At 46.6% G+C, this 20,056-nt stretch overlaps 1 protein-coding gene across 1 annotated transcript in view; it reads left to right on the forward strand.

Annotated features, from left to right (window-relative positions):
• The window catches only part of LRFN2 (leucine rich repeat and fibronectin type III domain containing 2), a 198,159-nt gene that overhangs the window by 134,614 nt on the left and 43,489 nt on the right, over positions 1-20,056 (forward strand). The window contains exon 2 of the mRNA XM_019751559.3: positions 8,636-10,060. Coding sequence (XP_019607118.2) covers positions 8,661-10,060 — 1,400 coding nt within the window. The 5' untranslated portion in view covers positions 8,636-8,660. The remainder of the gene's footprint in view (positions 1-8,635; positions 10,061-20,056) is intronic.

Genomic DNA, 20,056 nt, shown 5'->3' on the forward strand with positions numbered 1-20,056 from the left:
ATGACATTAATGTACCTCCACTTGACAACACGGCAGCAAAACAGCATTTGTTTTCATCAACGCTGAACAAACAAGCTTGCCTGCTCCCTTCCTCACACGCCCAAAATTCATCAGCAGCCCCCCTCCCGCCCAGGCCCCCATTCGTAACATGAGGCCCTCCCTTCACCCACACAGCCTTCCAGTCACACAAACACACTCATTAAGTCACTCACTCACTCACTCACTCACTCACTCACTCACTCACTCACTCACTTACCTCCATTCAGGCGACACCCCCTCATACACAGGCAGATTCAGTGAGACACCTGTTTCCTCTCTCTGTCTCTCTCTCTCTGTCTCTCTCTCTCTCACACACACACACACACACACACACACACACGCACGCACACCTCTCCATTCACATTCCCACCTCCGCATTCACACTCCACACCCACCCAGACACGGGCTTCCCTCATTCATGCACAAGCATCCATTCACACACCGGCTCACAGGTGTCTCACAACGAAAGAGGGCTAGCGCTCCACAGCCCTGGTCGTGAGTACATTGAGTAGAAGACATTTGCCATTCAACTAATACTGCCAATCATTAGTAATAGTGTGTGAACTAAGTGTGGAAAATGAGGTCTCCTTCCTTCATTAACTTGCTAGTTTTTGTTAGTCACTGACGAGAATGTGCATGGTTTTCATATCATTTTTTATTTTTATGTATCTGACATTTCCACAGTAGCCCAGGCTCAGTTGGTACCGTATATAATGAGAGTTATAATTAAGAAGTGTGCCTCGGGCTGGATTCCCTAGGAGTGGACCTGAAACAAGAATTTGAGTGTAAGTGTCTTATTTGGCTGGTGATGGCAGGACATACAGGAAGAGGAGGGGGAGTGGAGACCAGGAAGGGAAGGCAGCCAACACAGGGTGTGTTAAGAGCAGGGGACTTTGAAGGGCCATTGGGGCTCAGTGCCACTGGGGATATCCAGGAGATGTACAGAGCGTGCCTCAGAGTTATCCCACCCAAGGGGTGAGGAGGCTAAGGTGTTTATCCTCCATCCCCCTCACTAGCATTGTTTGGGGGGCTGCTCTCTGGGGCATGACTTCTCCTGCCTCACACAAGGGCGAGCACACTCTTGCAGCAAGTCAGCTTGTACGGGGTGTCAAAGTTGCCAAAGGGTATGACTGCTCATTCTCTCATCAAATATGTCCCAAATGCGTCCTGGGTGCCTGATCTGTGGTAGGTACTGGGCTTCTTCTTGGGATTTGGAGACAGAAAAAAATACAGTCCTTGCCAAGAAGGGGGTTCCCAGGTGAAAGGGGTAGAAGACAGGAAAACACATTATTACCGTTGCAGCACAATAAAAGCTATCATGGATGCGTTAACACAAAGGCATAATGCTGTCATGGAGAACAGAGAGGAAGCTTCTGAGCTTAAGCTTAATAACTTACTTAAGATAACAACTGCTTATCTTGCACAATAGAAGTTTAAACAGAGCCTAAATGGTGTTATTCTACCTTTTTGATGTTTCAGACATTATATCCTCTCTCTTTCCTGTTACATGTGCTATCTAAGACTACTCTTTTTAGCTAGTTCATATAGAAGTTTGGGGATTTCAGATGTAGCCCCTGTCTCCATGGCTTTGTTCGGGGACCACACACAGAATGTTTTTGCCCATCCTGCAATCACAAAGCTAGGACCTTCTAAGGTCAGTGGCTCCCTTGGGGATTTGGCGTTGTTTTTTGTTTGTTTGTTTGTTTGTTTGTTTGTTTTGCAGTCTCTTTTTCTATCTTTCTTTGTCTTTCTCTGTTTCTTTCTTCCAACTGGAAGATGTGACTTCAGCATCAGAACAGGAGCTGCCTGAGGTCCAAGGCTATGCCTCCTGTCAGACTGGTAACTCTTTGTGGTCAGAGGCGGTCTTGTTCTCCAACACACACTCACTGAGCTTGTCTCCTCCCTTCTTTCTCGGGGTTCTAGAGGGACCCTACACAGAGCAGCATCAGAGAGGGCATTTGGGAAATCAGCTCTGATGCTAACGTATTTCTCTTACCTTTAGAAGATGCCTCTGACTGTTACTTCCTGAGGGTCTGGGAGGCAGAGGCGCTGAATTTGGGGCAGGTCAGGGCTGGAAGCTCACACTGGAACGGCACACTGGGGCTGGGCGCGGGCCACCCCCTGGTAACTCCTAGACCAGAAACGCAGCCCCATCAGCCCTGGTCTAGAAGTCAATTTCCTTTCCCCATCCTCTTGCTCCAGAGGGTGTCCCTCCATGGCTGCCCATGAGTGGTGTGATTTATAGGGAGCAGCAAGTGCTCTGGGAGGGCAAGTCTGCAAAGAAGGCGCAGGCGGCTGCCTTTCCTAGCAGATCCTAACCCCTCCCTCTCTAATTAATTCACACTTTCCCAGCCCCGAGCATCCTGGAGGGGCCTTTTTACCTGAAGCAGAGACAGGCATCTTACTTGATTTACAGGCTCCAGGGGCGGGTGGCTGCTCGGCTGGTTGCTAAGGTATCTTTTAAATGGAAATCAGGGTGGAGAGATATCACATATATCTTGCCAGCCATCTGCTAAATGTTGCCTCTTCTGTCTGGAACAGCTCTGAGGTGGTTCTGACAGGAAGGCACAGGCTGAGGACTGGGGGAGGGGGGAAGAAAGTCTGGTCTCATCCTTGAGTGAAGGAATAGAAATTTTCCATTTCTGCCACAATGTCCATTCGTTTCCCACATTCTGTCCTCATCTTTCTTTTTTCCCTTTTGTTTTAAATATAAAATTCCATCTGTTGACTCTGATTACAAACTAGCAGCCTGTTTCCACAACTCTATATATTGCCAGTATACTTAAGTATGTGGATGCATGTGTGTGTGCATACATGGATGCTTATAGGTGTGTGTGTGCGTGACTCACCACCATCAGGGCCTGACAGGTGGGTCTTTCTGAGCCAATTAGGCCTCTGCTTCTGAGAAAACCAGTGTTCTTTCCAGGCTCAGCCCCAAGAAGGAAACACAAGTGTCCAAATTTAGTCGAACAGCTGGGCCTTCACTGGTTACTAAGCAATCCCGTAGTGGAGGCAGCAGGTTTCTCCGTCTACACCAGGCACGTGGAAGCCTCGGGAGGGGCCTCCTCTACTCTGGGGATGGTCTGGAGCCAGAAAAATCCTCAGTTTAAGTCGTGGTTCTTCTCAGCGGAGCTGGGAGAGTTTGGGCAGGCCCCGACCTCTTTGGACCTCACTTCCCAGTGCTTTAAATGGGGATAAAATACTCAGGACTACAAGGTATGGTAGGACAGGTTGTTCACTGCACAAGGTTGTTCAGTTAAGGGCTGTATGAACACCTAGCAAGTCACCTCTTTCTACTTGCCCAAGAGCACCTAATGGACTAGTGGCAGCACTCACCTGGCAGAGTTGTGACGATGGCGTGAAGAAACTGAGGAAGGGAAGAGACATTCTTCCTCCCTGGGTGAACCCTCAGAGACAGAGATGGGCGCGGATCCTCTCGGGCACTGCTGGTCCGAGGGAGAGGGTTTCACTTCCTCTGCCAGCTCCTCTCTTTCTGCCACTCCGGGCAAGTCCCTCTACTCTTCCCATCCCATCCCAGTCCTCCTCCCCCAGTCCCTCATAGACATCCTGAGCAGCCAGGCTCTGGCTCCTCTGCAGATGGATTCCTGCTCTGAAGGCTGATTCTGACATTTGATACCAATATCCACTTCACAGTCTCACTTCTGATCCCCACAGCCTCTCTCAGCTTCGCCCACAAATAATCCCCTGGCCCCTCCTGCCCCCTGCCGTCTGCTTCTTTGTTCCTGAGACCAGCCCTCTCCTCCTAATCTCCACCTCTCCTTGCTCCCCTCCACCACCTACTACCATTCAAGTTGCTTACGGGACTAGGGACTACGTTGCTCCTTCCATCATTGTTCTAGTTCCTGTTCAAAAGAGAGAACTCCCTATGCATGAATTATGAGTATCGACCCAGGCCCTCACCTCCGTCCCAACTTGGGGTTTAAGCTGCTTTTTGTTTGACTGCGAGAGTAATATATTAAGTAACAGTTCTCAGAATACAATTTTAATTAAGATTCCATAGTCACTTCTCTGTCAGTAATCTTCCATGCTGTTATTTAAAACATATTTACCCAGCTCTATTATGTCACAGATTTGAATTCGTTAGACATTTGTTAATCCTCCACAAACTTTTTTACAAAATGGGATTTGTTTAGCATGACTTACAAGGACAATACTTTTTGAAACAATGGGCCCCGTGCAGGGCATGCATCCCAACGTGTCTGGGTCTTCCTTGCTTGCTGCCTCTGCATGGCAGGCGACAGACCTGAGGATACAAAGGCCCAGAGGATGCCGTAGGACAGGGCAGACCATCCATATTGCGCTGATGCAGGCCATACTGGGGCGCCTCCCAGGACACAGAGCAGGGCAGGGGAGGGTGGAGAGGGGGTCTGGGGGGAAGGAATCCAGCACTGGCCATCAACAGCCAGCCTCGGCCCTGGATGCAGATGTACCTGACAAGTATTGCCATTATCCATGTGTGCCATGATGTGAAATGTTGGGAAGCACTGCTTAGCCTTAGAACACTGCAGTGTTTACAGACAAGAACACATAAGGAGGACCCCTTTCTCATGGGGCCATAGACTTTCAGAAGACTACCCAGCCTCTACACACACACACACACACACACACACACACACACACACATACACACGTACATCACACACGCAGCCACCTCCAGCTTAAACAGTGAGGTACATGCTTGGGCGTGTCTGTCCCTGTGTCCTTAGTGGGTAGAAAGGATACCACTCGCCTCGACACGAGCAGATGCAGGGGCCAGAGAAATATGGCCTCCTTGACTCCACTGCCAGGGCGAATGATGCTGGAACACACAGCTGATGGTTGGCAGACAATGCTTTGAAGCTTCTGCTGAGACTAGGCCACTCTGTAAAGCTGGTTTTCTTAGCTGATCAGCCAGTGTTTCTACAGTATCCACAGCCTCAGCACCAATGCCAGAAACTCACTTTTCTCAGCACTATATTTTATTCATTCATTCAATTGATATTTATTGGGCACTTATATGAGTCAGGTACTGGGTACTGGGGATACAGTGATGGGTGGACAAGACAGGTAAGTTCCTACCTTTTGGAGTTTACAGTTTAGGAAGGCAGAGAGGTAAGTAATTAAAGAATTATAATTAAAAGTGTGATGATTGATATGTAGAGCAAGTACAAGGGGCTAAGAGATAAATAGCAGGAGGGCCTGATTTGATCTAGGTTTTGGAGAAGCTTCCTAGAGTAGGTAGTGTTTAAACTTACACCTGGAGATAGAAAAGGAGCTTGGCCAGGTGGGAGTGGAGGTGGGGAAAAGCCAGGAAGAAACGAGCATGTAGGAATTGCTGGAAGATGACCAAGCATGGCATTTATAAGGTTGAAAACAGCTGGGACAGGAAGAGCAAAGGGGAAGAGAGAGAAACAAGGTAAGCTGGGGTAGTGGGCAGAAGCAGCTCTTACAAAGACTTGTGCTAGAAAATAGAAAGAGGGTCAATGCAGATGGAGACGATTCTTATTTGTTTTACCAGGCCCCAGCGAAATGGGGACATACGGGCCAGAACACACTGGGCATGGAGAAGGTGGCAGGTAGAAAGCTTCCATGTGTAGATGCCTCTGGGATGCATGTGCCTGGTGGGGCCTGGGTCAGGGTGGGCTGGTACCCCTCAGGTTGGAGACTGGTAAGAGCAGGGACTGGCAGGGTAGATGGCTGCTCATGGGAGTCCAGAGTGGAGCTGTTGGAATTAGGCATATTGGCAGAGGCTTTTAATGAACGTGACCATAATTAAGATGATGAAAAGAAAGGAAAAAAAAAAATCTCCAAGAACAGAGGTCAGCAAAATTTTCCTGTACATGGCAAAATAGGAAATATTTTAGGCTTTGCTGACCACATTGTATCTGCTGGAACTCTTCACCTCTGCATAAAAAAAATAAAAAAAATAAAAGCCATAGACAATACGTAAATGAATGAGCATGGCCGTGTTCCAATAAAACTTTATTTAAAAAAAACAGATGGCAGGCAGGATTCAGCCCTGGGGCTATAGTTAGCCAAAATCTGCCCTAATAGTTCTGTCCAATAGCGTAGCCAATAGCCACACATGGCTAGTGAGCACTTGAAATGTATTCTGAGTGTTAAATACACATCCGACTTTGAAGACTGAGTACTAGTGAAAGAATGTTAAGCACCTCATTAACAACTGTTTGTATTGATTACATGTCAAACTCATATTTTGGATATAGTGGGTTACATAAAATATATTACTAAAATTGATTTCACCTGTGTCTTTTTACTTTTTAAAAAATATGGCCACTAGAAAATTTACAATTACATTTATGGATAGTATTATATTTCATTGGACAGTGCTGCCTAGAAACAACACTCTCTCCAGATGAAATAGAAGGTTAAGTCTCTGGCCCTGAAGGCTCTCAGGTGGGAGATTTACCCTTAAAGAGACACAGTAATGGAATTCAAATTGTCACAATAAAGTAGTACCTGATTGGAATGGGTTTTTAAATTTACTATATAGGTTTTTAAATTTACAATATACCTTTGTTTTATTAGCTATTTTTCTGTCTGCCTCTGTGCTCCCCATACTGGGAGTTATAGAGCTCTGCTTCCTCAAGTTATTAAGAGTTGTTGCTCAGAAAAAGGAGTAGCTTTACCTAAAACAAAAGAAAGGGAGGAATGCAGAATGAAACATCAATCCAGTTTCTGTACCATGGCAGAATTTCTCACCCCTTCCGAACTTGCTAATGTGTATAGAGCTTTTGTCCAAGTGAGGGAGAGTCGGCAGCCCTTCCCCAACTCACTGGCCTGAGAAGCCTTTCTTGCAGAACTCTAAATAGCACTCCTAGAAGGCAATGTGAGAGCTGTTGGTCTGCATGATGCTACACAAGCAGAGTGCATCATTTCCTAAAGTCCAATCCAATTGATGTAATTTTTAGTACTGCATAAATAGAGCCACAGACAGTAACATATGGAATAGTGAGAAAACTGTCAGATTTGGAGACACAAAGACCTGAACCAAAGTCCTGTGCTTTCCTCTTCTACACAATGGGATTTATAGATGATGTAATACAGAATTGTACACCTGAAATCTATGTAATTTTACTAACAATTGTCACCCCAATAAATTTAATAAAATTAAAAAAAAAAAAAAAGAAATTTGTTCATGCAAAAATACCTACTATGTGTCAGGAAGTGCTTTAGACCTGGAGAATATAGCGGTGAGTGAAAACAAGTTCCAACCTCTTGGGGCTTTGTTGCCAGTGCAGAAGACAAACAAAAGGATATAAAGTGGAGCACAGGGAATATAGTCAATGATATTGTAATAACTATATATCATGTCAGATGGGTACTAGACTTATCAGGGGGATCATTTCACAAATACTAATGTCTAATCACTATGTTGTACACCTGAAACTAATATAATATCGTATGTCAACTGTAATGGAAAGATAAATTTAAAAAACAAGATAAAATAAAAATTTAAAGAGAGAAACAATAAACAAGACAAGTAGGTAAAATACCGGGAATGCCAAAAATATGTATACACATGACTTGTATTCATCTTTAGTTATCAATACATATTGAGCATTACAATTTTAATACATTTTTTTCCTTTCTTAAAATCTATGTACATTTTTTTGGTACCCTCTGTTTATACAGTAAGTTAGATAATGACAAATTTCAAGGAGAAAATGCAAAGCAGGCAAGAGGGGAATGCACAGTCCAGGTGGGGTCTGGGTAAGAAGGTGACTTTTGAATAAAGACCTGAAGGAGGCTAGCAGACCCTGGATAAGTCTTCCTATATCCACATAGATAAGCCCTTCTCTGTGAAGGGTGTTCCTGAAGCCCAGATGTGATGATGTATTTGAAATCCCGGGCAGGGGACCCAGCACACACTAAGTGCTCAGAAGCAGCTCATGTCCCACCACCTTCTCTTCTTCCCCGAACTCCCAAAGATGCATATACGCTGTGGATTCTCTATGGGGAAGAATTTATGCAAAGCCAGTTCCCCACTCACCCTGGCGTCTCGCAGGGCCAGCTCTCTCCTTGTCCCTGTTCTTATTCTTAAGGAATGCTGGTCCAATTTAATTTCATGCTTAGTATAAACCAATTAAGAAGGTAAAACTGCTTCAAATACAGTCATAACACACTTTTCAAATCCAATGATCATAAATGAACCACTGGTATGGAATTATCCATCCGTCCATCCGTCTGTCCGTCCATACGTCCATCCAAAAAGTATGTATGAGCACCTACTGTATGCCAGGGACTGCGCTAGATGCAAGGGATATAGCAGTTAACAACACAGACAAAAGTACCTGCCCTCCCCGACCTGACATTCTAGGGGGGAGGAAGGAAATAGTCCACGAGCACAATTCATAAGCCAATTAAAAGGCCTGTTAGAAGGTGATAAGAGCTAAGGAAAAAAGAAAAAGTAGAACTGCATTAGAGGGAACGGTAGGAAGGATTATACCTTGCACGAGCAGATGTCCTTTCCTGCTGCTGTCCTGGGCGAGGCGGGTAGTGTGAGGGAGGAAGCTCTGGGCAAGGGCGGTAGGAAGCCAACTCCTGACCGTGACCTTGTGTCCCTCCCTTCCAGGCACCGAGGCCTGAGTGACCAGACCATGGAGACCCTGCTTGGTGGCCTGCTGGCGTTTGGCATGGCGTTTGCCGTGGTCGATGCCTGCCCCAAGTACTGTGTCTGCCAGAACCTGTCTGAGTCTCTGGGGACCCTATGCCCCTCCAAGGGGCTGCTGTTCGTGCCGCCTGACATCGACCGGCGGACAGTGGAGCTGCGTCTGGGCGGCAACTTCATCATCCACATTGGCCGCCAGGACTTCGCCAACATGACGGGGCTGGTGGACCTGACCTTGTCCAGAAACACCATTAGCCACATCCAGCCCTTCTCCTTCCTGGATCTGGAGAGCCTCCGCTCCCTGCATCTCGACAGCAACCGGCTGCCCAGCCTCGGGGAGGACACCCTGCGTGGCCTGGTCAACCTGCAGCACCTCATTGTTAACAATAACCAGCTGGGGGGAATCGCTGACGAGGCCTTCGACGACTTCCTGCTGACGCTGGAGGACCTGGATCTCTCTTACAACAACCTCCACGGCCTGCCCTGGGGCTCCGTGCGACGCATGGTCAACCTGCACCAGCTCAGCCTGGACCACAATCTGCTGGACCACATCGCAGAGGGCACCTTTGCTGACCTGCAGAAACTGGCCCGCCTGGACCTCACCTCCAACCGGCTGCAGAAGCTGCCCCCAGACCCCATCTTTGCCCGCTCCCAGGCCTCCGCGCTGACTGCCACGCCCTTTGCTCCACCCTTGTCCTTTAGTTTTGGGGGGAACCCGCTGCACTGCAATTGTGAGCTTCTCTGGCTGCGGAGGCTTGAACGGGATGATGACCAGGAGACGTGTGGCTCCCCAGGGGGCCTCAAGGGCCGCTACTTCTGGCACGTGCGCGAGGAGGAGTTTGTGTGCGAACCGCCTCTCATCACCCAGCACACGCACAAGCTGCTGGTTCTGGAGGGCCAGGCGGCCATGCTCAAGTGCAAGGCCATCGGGGACCCCAGCCCCCTCATCCACTGGGTGGCCCCGGATGACCGCCTGGTGGGGAACTCCTCAAGGACTGCCGTGTACGACAATGGCACCCTGGACATCCTCATCACCACGTCTCAGGACAGCGGTGCCTTCACCTGCATTGCCGCCAATGCCGCAGGTGAGGCCACAGCCACGGTGGAGGTCTCCATCGTCCAGCTGCCACACCTCAGCAATAGCACCAGCCGCGCCGCACCCCCCAAGTCACGCCTCTCGGACATCACTGGCTCCAGCAAGACCAGCCGGGGAGGGGGCGGCAGCGGAGGTGGGGAGCCTCCCAAAAGCCCCCCAGAACGGGCCGTGCTTGTGTCCGATGTGACCACCACCTCAGCCCTGGTCAAGTGGTCGGTCAGCAAGTCAGCCCCCCGGGTGAAGATGTACCAGCTGCAGTACAACTGCTCTGACGATGAGGTACTGATTTACAGGTGAGCCCAGGCTGCGGCAAAGGCAGGGAGGGTCTGGCTGGGGAAGGAGGAGGTGACAGGAGGGTTTTGAGCTGTTCCCACCTAAACTCCTCCTCCCGGAAGATACCTGTGGGGATTCCCTGGCAAAGGGTGCCATTCACCCAGGTAAGGAGATAAAAAGAACATCAACTACAAGTTGAAGAAGAGAGGAACCCACATGGGCAGCCCGAGGAGACGTGTGTGTAGGAGAACCATTCCCCCTAGGGGCATGGCTGTGGTAGGTGGTCATATGGGTATAAGCCTCCAAACTTCCTGTTTGGAACCACAGCTGGAGGACAGGCAAGAACAACAAGTGGGACTTTTGGCTAAAGCATCTGACTCCTCCAAGAAGGAGTGAATCTGGACCTTCACCTGGAGTCGGATGCAGTCGTGGTTAAGGCTTGAGGTCAGGAAAAGTAGAATTCAGATCATGGCTTGGCTACTTGCTAGTCATGTAATTCTACTGGGCAGCCTCAGTGTTCCTTATCTGGAAAATGGGGGTAATCCATATGTAACTTAGTCTGGACACTTGGTTGCAGGTAATTGAACCCAAGTCAAACTGGCTTAAAAAAGAGAAAGGGATAACGTGCTGGCTTGTGAATTGAAAACTCAGGGACCCACTTCAGGCTCAGCTAGATCAAAAGCCCCCACAAGCATCCTGCATTCTCTGAGTTTCTTATCTTCCCTGAGTTCCACTTTCTTCTGGGTTGGCTTTACCCAAGGCAGCCTTTTTCCTTTGAGCAGCCCTAAAGGAAGAAGAGGGTCCTTTCCCAGTTTGTCTCACTGAAGTCCTGGATGAGCTCCAATTAACTAGAGCAGGTCGCAGTGAGCCCCTGTGGTATGGAGGTGGGTCATCCTGCCCACCTGCTCTGACCTGTCTGGCTGTCAGTTTCCTCATCTGGAAATGGAGACAATGTTGCTAACCTTGTAAATGTGCTGTGAGGATCTAGGGGGCATTTCCTAGGCCTGGTAGGAAGGGAGGTTTAAGACTGAAAAACTGCAGCAGAATTGCCAAAATCATTCAGAGGGAGGGAGGGGCTCACAAAGTGATGGATACAGGCCAGAGGGCTAAGAGGTCTGACCGCAGATGAGTTCCTATCTCAGGTAGCTTTGGTTTGCGTTACACCGAGGGACATGGCCCAGAATCTTAACGTGCTAGGAACACATGGTTGCTTTTGAAATCCTGTATCTTTCCTTTCACATGTAAAACAATTATTCTGAGAAGGGATCCTGTAGGTTCACCAGACACCGGAAGGGCCCATGGTCAAGAATCCTTGATTTATCACTTCTTCCATCTCTGACCTCCCAAGTTGATGAGTCTCTGGATGGAAAGGTGTGGGGCGAAGCACACGTAAGGAAGGCATTTACTCACCAAACGAGTCCAGGAGACTTAGGGTAGAGCCACAGAAGTTCCCTTACCTGGGCATGTGCTTACCTGGAATTCCCTTTACTTGGCTGGTCTGGAGAACAGCTTCTTTTCTCAGGATGTAGAGAAAACACCATTAGCACTTAATATATGCATATATACACGTAGAAAGATGTATAGGTATAGATATATAATTAAAGGTAAACATACATATATGCATTTTTCTAATTATAAAATTAATAAATAGTCTTTGTAGCTAATTTGGGACATAGAGAAAAATGATAAAGAGGGAAATAAAAATGACTTGTAATCCCACCGTTCAAAATTAACCTCTCCATATTATTTCAATTCAAAACAATATTTATGATCAGTCTAGTGTGTACTTTTGTTTCTTAATTCCTTCCACTCAACATTATAGCTTGCTTAGTTCCCAAGGAGTTAAAGTATTTTTTCACTTGACTGTACCATAATTTGTTTAACCAATTTTTTATTGTTGGACATTTAGGTTTTTTAGCATTTTTTAATATTAAAAGTAAGGTCGTGATGACTATCTTTGTACATAAATATATTTGTGCAGCTTCAATGATTTCCTTAGCATATTTTCCTAGGGATTGAATTACTGTTTAATGAGCAAAGTATGATTTCTATACGGTGCATATGAATATTTATTTACCCTCTCACCACTGGAAGCTGACAATGCGCAGTCTGACCACAGCTTTGCCAATTATTGAATATATAATTACTTCCATCTTTGCCAATTTTACAGGTAAAAAATGGAGCTTGTTGTTATTTGCATTTCTTTGATAACTTGTGAGACTGACCTTTTAAAACTCAGTCTATTTCTTTGCTTGTGAATTTATTATATGGTCTTGACTTCGATAAAAAAACATAAAGGTGAAAAGCTCCCAGCTCTGAGGCTTGCACAGGCGTAGGATAAAGGGAACTGAACTTTGTGAGAGGGGAGTGATGTTCGCATCCAGGTGGCAGCACACCGAGGTTGCCAAAATAGTACCCCTCCCTGGGGGTGGGTCTCAGAAACTCTGGGAGGGTGATTAGAGGGGTAGGGTGTACACTCCTGAAATCACCCAAGGCAGGAATTCAAATGGCTTTTACTTGATGATTGAGAACCTGGAGACACTAGGTTTATAAACGTAAATAACATGGAAGCATCAGAAACCTTGGAATACAAAATAAGTGCAGGTAATAATGCTGAGCTCCTCTTAGGGCATCCAGAGGACTGGAAGAGTTACAGCATGGAAAGCTCTCCAAATAGTGTGGGCACATAATAAGTGCTCAAGGAATACAGATTATCATTATTATTGTTGGTGGGAATGGTAGTAACAACAAGAGTGACAATAAGACCATTATCTTGTCTCCCATCCTGGAGAAGGAAATGGAAGAGGAAGGTTAAGACAGAGTTCAGTCTTTAAGGAGACATGTCTCCAAAATTTTAGACAAACAGGTCAAGGTGAGTCTGTCACTGGATAATAGTAACAGGGATCCAGCGAAGTATCGCCAGCTTACTGTGTGCCTGACATGCAGCTTTACAGGCAGTATCTCATTTAATTCTCCTTCTCCCTACCAAGAAGTAGAAGAGGCCGAGAGAATTAAACAAGTCTCCAAGGTCACCGAGCCAGAAAGAGGCAGGACTGCCTGGAACCCAGGCCTTCTGGCTTCAGCACCTACACACAGCCTCTGGAGGTGTATTGTCTGATGTCCTCACAGCCATTCTGGCTTGAGGGAAATAGGAGAGTCAAGGGGAAAAAAAACCAAAAAACTGGATTTTTAGAAAAGGAATCATCTCCGTAAGAAAAAAAAGACACCCGTGGCTCTCTGATATTCTCAGACTTTGACAGGAAAGTGTATAAAGGAAGAGAAGAAAGGCCCATATCCAAAGATGAATATTAAAGAGCAGCACACACCATACAGAGAGAGCTAAACTCAGCCAACAAGGACTTTTTAATCTATGTTCAGAGCACGAAGAAAAAAGTGACCATGGTTGGCTGGCTGGGAAGGAGGTTGCAATGAGACTAGAAAAGAGCTGGCAGGCAAAGCCCAACAATTTTCAATTTGCCTCCACCATCCCCAGTAAGGAGAACAAAAGCAGTACAGTCAATAGGTCCCGTGACTTTAAGCAAAACTACGTCTAACAAAACCAATTTTACCATAGGCTAGTTGACATAAACAAGAGTTACTATCCTACAGCATCTCCTCAACCTTACAACGAAATGGCGTGGCTGTTAGAAGACCTGCTGCGAAGGTACAAATCTGCAGTGAGCTTACTTGCACCAGGCAATCTTCTAAGTGCTTCATACATACTAACTCATTTAGTTTTCACAAAACCCTAGGAGGCAAGAACTATGCTTATTCCACTTTTCCTATAAAAAACTTGCTGGAGGTGTTACACAGGGGTTAAGTAGCAGAGACAGAATCCAGGCAACCCGGGAAGGAGAAGACCAATACTCCAGAGAGGAAACTGAAGCCCGGTAGAGACACGTTATGCATCCACTGCCTGCCGGACATAACTGCTGGTCCCCACTCCACAGGGGTCACGTCAGGATGAAAGTAACAGTAGATAGACACAGTTCCCAAGTCTGCGGGCGTGGTCCTGAGACGGCATGAACAGAAAGGGAAGTGCCTACAATGGGAAAAGGGTGGATAGTTTACTTTTCAAAGAAGAGACCACACAAAGCATAGAATACGAGGCTGGGCCTGGGCATTCCACATGTTAGAAGGGATTTCTCAACAGATGGCTGATTGCCAGGACCCCATGTGGGTTCACAGGGAGCAAACCCTGCCAAACGGTTAAGTTGTCTTCAGGAGACACTGTTGACCAGTAGTTCTCAACCTTTGAATCTGCCTCCTCGTCATTTAGGAGGGCAGCACTCCTAGTGACATTCCTTCTTGCACAGCGATTCTCCACCCGGCCGTGCCCTCACACTTCTCCACCGGGGAAGTGGACCCGAATCTCTGGGCTGATGGGTATGGAAAACTTCCTAGGATTGTCCATTGGCGGTGACTTAACTACCATAAACAGAGTGCATCACAACTGTATAGGGCATTTGACAAAATCTCACACCGTGTTTGGAACAAAATGGAGCAATGGGAATATATTTTCTTCTTGATATGGATAATAACACAGAAAACATGTATTCATTTTGGTTCAAGGACTGAATTGCATGAGTTTGAGGTGAGGAAAATCTGGTTGGAATGGAATTTTGTGTAGCATAGGCTCAGAGTTTTAGTTGAACTCAAAGATGTCATGACTACAAAGTGAGGAAGCTGCTAAAAGACTCCAATAGTTTTTGGTTGTGTTAACAGAAGTAAGGGGCTCAGATCATGGGAGGTTATGATTCTAATCATGGAAACATTCAAGCTGGTCAGAGCAGAGCTGTAATATGTTTAATATAGGATGGCACAGTCTTGAGAGTCATCTTTACCAACTGCAGTGTATCCAGTGACCAATAGATGAGAATGGGATTCTGGAAGCTTATGTGAGATGGTAAAAGATTACCTCGGATATGACAGGACTTAGACAAGAAGTCCCTTAACTTATTCAAAGCACTTATGAGTAGAAGAGAGGAAAACACATGTGCGTGCACCCATAGGCAAGAAAGTAGGCATTGGCCCCACACACAAAAAAATCCCAACAGCAATAGCTTTACATACCCCTCTCATTGCTCTCCACCTGGCTGTGGAATGATCTGGCTTTGTAGCTTTCTCCCTCTCTAGCATGTGTTATTCATGTGTACTCATCTCTGGACCCTCAGCTCCTAGTAAGTCCCGGCCCACAACAGCTATTGAGTCAACATTTGATGAAAGGAACAGAATGGAATTGAACATCAGAGCTGCCCAACAGCAGAATAGGTTAGAGTTACCACAAGGTGTGAGCTGCCCGTACCGGAAGGGTTCAGGCAGAATCCAGCTGAGTCTGTGCCAGGGCTGCTGAGTGGGCAGTCTGACTTGAACATGTGACTTGCATGAGCCCTGCCCAGACAGTCTATCACTCTGTTTAAGACGTTTATCATCCCATGCTGCAGACGATGTTTAGCAGTTGCTAAAACTACCTGCTTTTACCAGTTGGGGCCGCTGTGGCATCTTGCCTCCCAGTGTTAGGGGTTCCTGAGCCCCAGGGCCTGAGGTCACAGATATGGACCTTGGCAGTGGCTCAGATTATCCAACCAGACCTGGACACAAGTTACTCACAGGGCACCACTGACCCATGCCAAGGTCCCAGAGTAGTACTGGGGAGCTGTGAGCATGGTCTGAAAATGTCAGGTTCTATTCTGAAACGTGCCAGGAAGGGGGCCAGCAGCATGGGTAATTCCAAATCATGTATAACTCGGGATGTGAATTTGGCTATGAAATAACGTCTTGCTCTTTTGTCAGATAATTGTCTCCCTAATTATCTCATGGTTCTTGCTGACCTCCCAAGGCATTTGCCTTCCTTGAGTATACATGGCTGAGCCCTACAGGCAGGCACTGGGCACGCTGGCCACAGACGGTTCACAGGTGGGGCCTGGCCTGTTTCCCATGTGAGTGGGGAGGGCTGACTTTCTCATCCCTTAGCCCCAGAGCCTGCCCCTGCAGGAAGTGGCTAGCATTAATGGGGACAGTGTCAGAGGGGGGAGGGGTCAATAAGGAGAAGAGGAAGGGTGCTGAGAGGGGAATCAGAAAGAAGGGGGTCCCTCCCCAAGAAAAGCAGCAGCCCCTCCCAGCTTGGCCTCATTCCTGGTATGACATGGAAAATTAAGTGCCCTGCATGTCATTATTAGTTCAAGTGACATTCACAAACACTTGCCTCCAAGAATCATCAAGAACATCTGTCACCAGGCTGGCACAGACCCCAGGAGGGCCAAGGGAACAGCAAGCATGCTTCTAATGCACAGTGCGGAATTAGCCAGGATGCAGTCATGTCTTCGTGGGGCTTGTTATGCTGCCATCATCTCCGGGTAGGGGACGTGAGGCATATGAGAAGAGAGACCCTTACGGTGGGGGGAGAGAGCAGGCAGTCCATGCCCCCTGCTCTGTCTGCAGGCCCCAGTTTCCATATCATATTCTTCCATGATTATCAGACAAGTTCCCCACCCTGGAGAGACTGGACTACCCTACTGATGGGGCTGGTGAGCGAACATCTTTACCTATTGCTCCATCTCCCATCTGGGGAAAGGATAAGAGGGCAGATTCAGCCACTTCCCACCCCATCGGGATCTTATCAAGCAACACTTCAGTGGAGATCTGCCTCCTCCCCATGAAAATGCAACCATCTTCATCATGGATTGGAGGGAAATTTACCGATGACCTGGGATCTTGTGGATATGGGGAGAAACTGGTAGGGACAGGTGTTCCCTAAGGGAAAGGCCATGCTAGGAACAGGACCTGCTACCTATGCAGGCCAGGTGCTTTGACTCAGCTGCTTCTCCAGACATCCCAGCTTCTACTGAAAGGGCAGGTTGAGCCTGCACAGGCAGAGGAAGAATAAAGCGTAAAGGAGGAAAATGGAGAGGATGAAGACGAAAGCTTACCAGCAATTCCCTGATTGGAACCAAAATCAAAATCAGCCTGCTTTGGATTTTATTTTTCTAAATATTTTTAAACTTTTCTTAATTTCTTTCATACTGTTTGACTATTGAAACCTAACATTCACAAGTGGGGGTGGACAGAACAAATATTAAGGCCATTTTATAGATGGTAAAACTAAGTCTCAAATGAATTGAGTAGATTTCCCAAGGTTCCACAAGGTAAACCAGAGATATGGTCTCCCAAGACTAGGTATCATGCTGGGAGGCACATCCCACTAACACCTCACAGAGTTTTTACTAAGGCTGGAGACTTGGGTTGAGGGTACCAACTATAATTTCTCTTCCTGGGAAGGATGGGATAAGCCGTTGTAAATCTGATGGGATTTTCTCTCCTAGCTTCAGTTGCTTCCCCCACATTTTTAAGGTCCAGCAATGTTGGAGCAAAGGAGAACACGGGTGTCAGTGAGAAACTTGGGTCTCACTCAGAAATAGGTCAAGATGAGGATTTGGGGGTTCTGTGCCTCACCAGGTGAGCCATTGTGAAGTGACAAAGTTGTCAGAGGCATCGCAGAGAAAAGTGAGTCTGGAGTCGGAAGTCCAGAGCGGCAATGAGGATGCAAATTCAACATAACATGACTTAAACTCATAGGATTTCTATGTCTCTCATGTGAAAGAATTCTAGTGGAAGAGAGTTTAAGTCTAGTTTTCTGGGCATCATGGCCACCAGGGGCCCCACCCCTTCTATCTTTCTGTTCTGTTATCCATAGCACAGTATCTGTCTTTAAGGTTACCTCATGGTGCAAAACGGCTGCTGGAGATCTAGCTATCACACCTCCTTTCTACACAGCAGGAAAGACAAAAAAGCAAAAAGGCAAGAGGGAAAAGAGGATGAGATTCTCAGAAGTTCTACCCAATAACTTCTTCTTATACCTAATTGGGCACACTTGTCTGCAGGGGGGCCTGGGACATGTAGCTTTTTTTTTTTTTTTTTAAGCTAGGCACAATATACTCCCAGTAATACAGAGAAAATAGAGAGACAGCTACCATGTTTCCCCCAAAATAAGACCTAGCCTAACCATCAGCTCTAATGCGTCTTTTGGAACAAAAATTAATATAAGACCCAGTATTATATTATATTATATTATATTACATTATATTATATTAATTACCGGGTCTTATATTAAAGTAAGACCAGGTCTTATATTAATTTTTACTCCAAAAGACACAGTAGAGCTGATGGTCCAGCTAGGTCTTATTTTCAGGGAAACACGGTAGCACCTCCAGAACCTGAGTCTGTATCCCAGCTCCACCATTTACTAGACCTGGAACCATGGGCAAATCAGTTCACTGCTTTTGGACTCCATTTTCTCATCTGTAAAGTGGAAACAGAGATTCCTCCCTGCATATTCCATAGATTGTCATGTGGACTGAATGAGTTCCTGTATTTGAAAGTGCATCTTTCATGGTCAACTATGAAGTACTGGATACGTGTAAGTACTTATTGTTATTGGGAGACTGCCCACTTTCCCATTTTGCTCCCCCCCCCCCCATTCTTGTCTCTGTTCTCCAGGCTGCCTCTTATGGTTCTATTCTTCAAAGCCTTACTCCAAGAATGTTGTAAACCAGGAAAATGATCTGGGAGAGTAGAATGTGTAACCCCCTTTTAGAAATTTTTGTAGTTCAGTTGAGAATTCTGGAAGACCCAAACAGGTGCATCTCTAACAGTGGAATTTCAAAACCCACAGCAAGTCTGTGTATAGGAGAGCCGGTTTTCAGGGATACCTTCCAAGAGTGTCTCAGATCATATCACTGCCTTCTCATCTTGCCCTGTTGCTCTGCATGAGAAGATAACACCCCTCATCTTCACAGCCTTCACAGCATCTGTTCAGAGTTGAGTAGTTTCTCTACTTGTCATTTTTTCATCATTCTCAAAAAGCTCTGGCAGGAGAAATCTCCGAGGATAGAAATAATTAGCAGGAGTAAAGGGATTAGTGTGCATTGGGTCTGCCTCTCTTCTGAAATGAAGCTTCCCCCCCTCTAGTAAGGGAGAATCAGAAAACCCTTGTCAATTTTATACACATATGTTTTGTTAGTCTGACGGTAGGGATGGAGATGTTGTTAATTTCACACCAGAAAAACGCCAAAGAAGGTTTACAGCGGGAGGGGCTGGAGGGAGGAGTGCCTAGAACTTGGGGGTCAGGGCTGGTGGTGGCAGCCATCAGAATGACATCAAACACTCATCTGACAAGTAGATTTTCCCAAGCATGTTCACAGCAGCTAGCTCCTTTTAGCCTCAGTACAGCTGTGGGCAGACCGTGGGTGGGCAAGTCATGAAACCCAGTTGTTCTGACCTCAAACACCATCCCAGTGTTTCCCAGCCCTGGTGGCACACTGGAATCCCCTGGAGAGTATACTCCCTCCAGAAGATCTTGAGTCAGCGTGGAGTGATGGTCTCTGAGGATCAATGTTTGCAAAGCTCCCCCAGTGAGTCTGATGGGTGTTCAGCGTCTTGCCGTTGGGAAATTAGGGGTATGAGCAGCACTGGTGGGTAGAGCCCCTGAAAGTCCCACAGCGAGGGGTTTCTTCTCTGAATTTCTGGTGAGGGGAGAAGACAGAAAACCTGGGTTCTAGTCCCAGCTCTACCATGTATTAGTCCTCTCGCCTCTCCGAGACTGCTCCATCTATAACAGTGAAATAAAAATCCCTTCAAGTGGGGATATCTCCAAAAGGGATAAAGTATGGGAGACACTTAGGAAACACAGCATCTTGCGCATTTTAGTTGCTGGAGTCATTTTTCTGACCCCTCAGCTGAGCCTGAGGGATTAATACGGGCATAGTTTCATTGCACTTCACTTTATTGTGCTTCACAGATTTTGTGTTTTTTACAAAGTGAAGGTTTGTGGCAACCCTGCCTTGAACAAGTCTATCGGCTCCACTTTTCCAACATCATGTTCTCACTTCGTGTCTCTCTGGTACACTTGGTAATTCTCACAATATTTCAAATTTTTCATTATTGCTGTATTTGTGAGGGTGATGTGTGATCGGTGATCTTTGATGTTACTATTGTAATTGTTTTGGGGCACCACTAAA

Source organism: Rhinolophus sinicus, chromosome 2, assembly GCF_057876585.1.
Source record: "Rhinolophus sinicus isolate RSI-liver-muscle chromosome 2, RSI-T2T, whole genome shotgun sequence".
Lineage (NCBI taxonomy): Eukaryota > Metazoa > Chordata > Mammalia > Chiroptera > Rhinolophidae > Rhinolophus > Rhinolophus sinicus.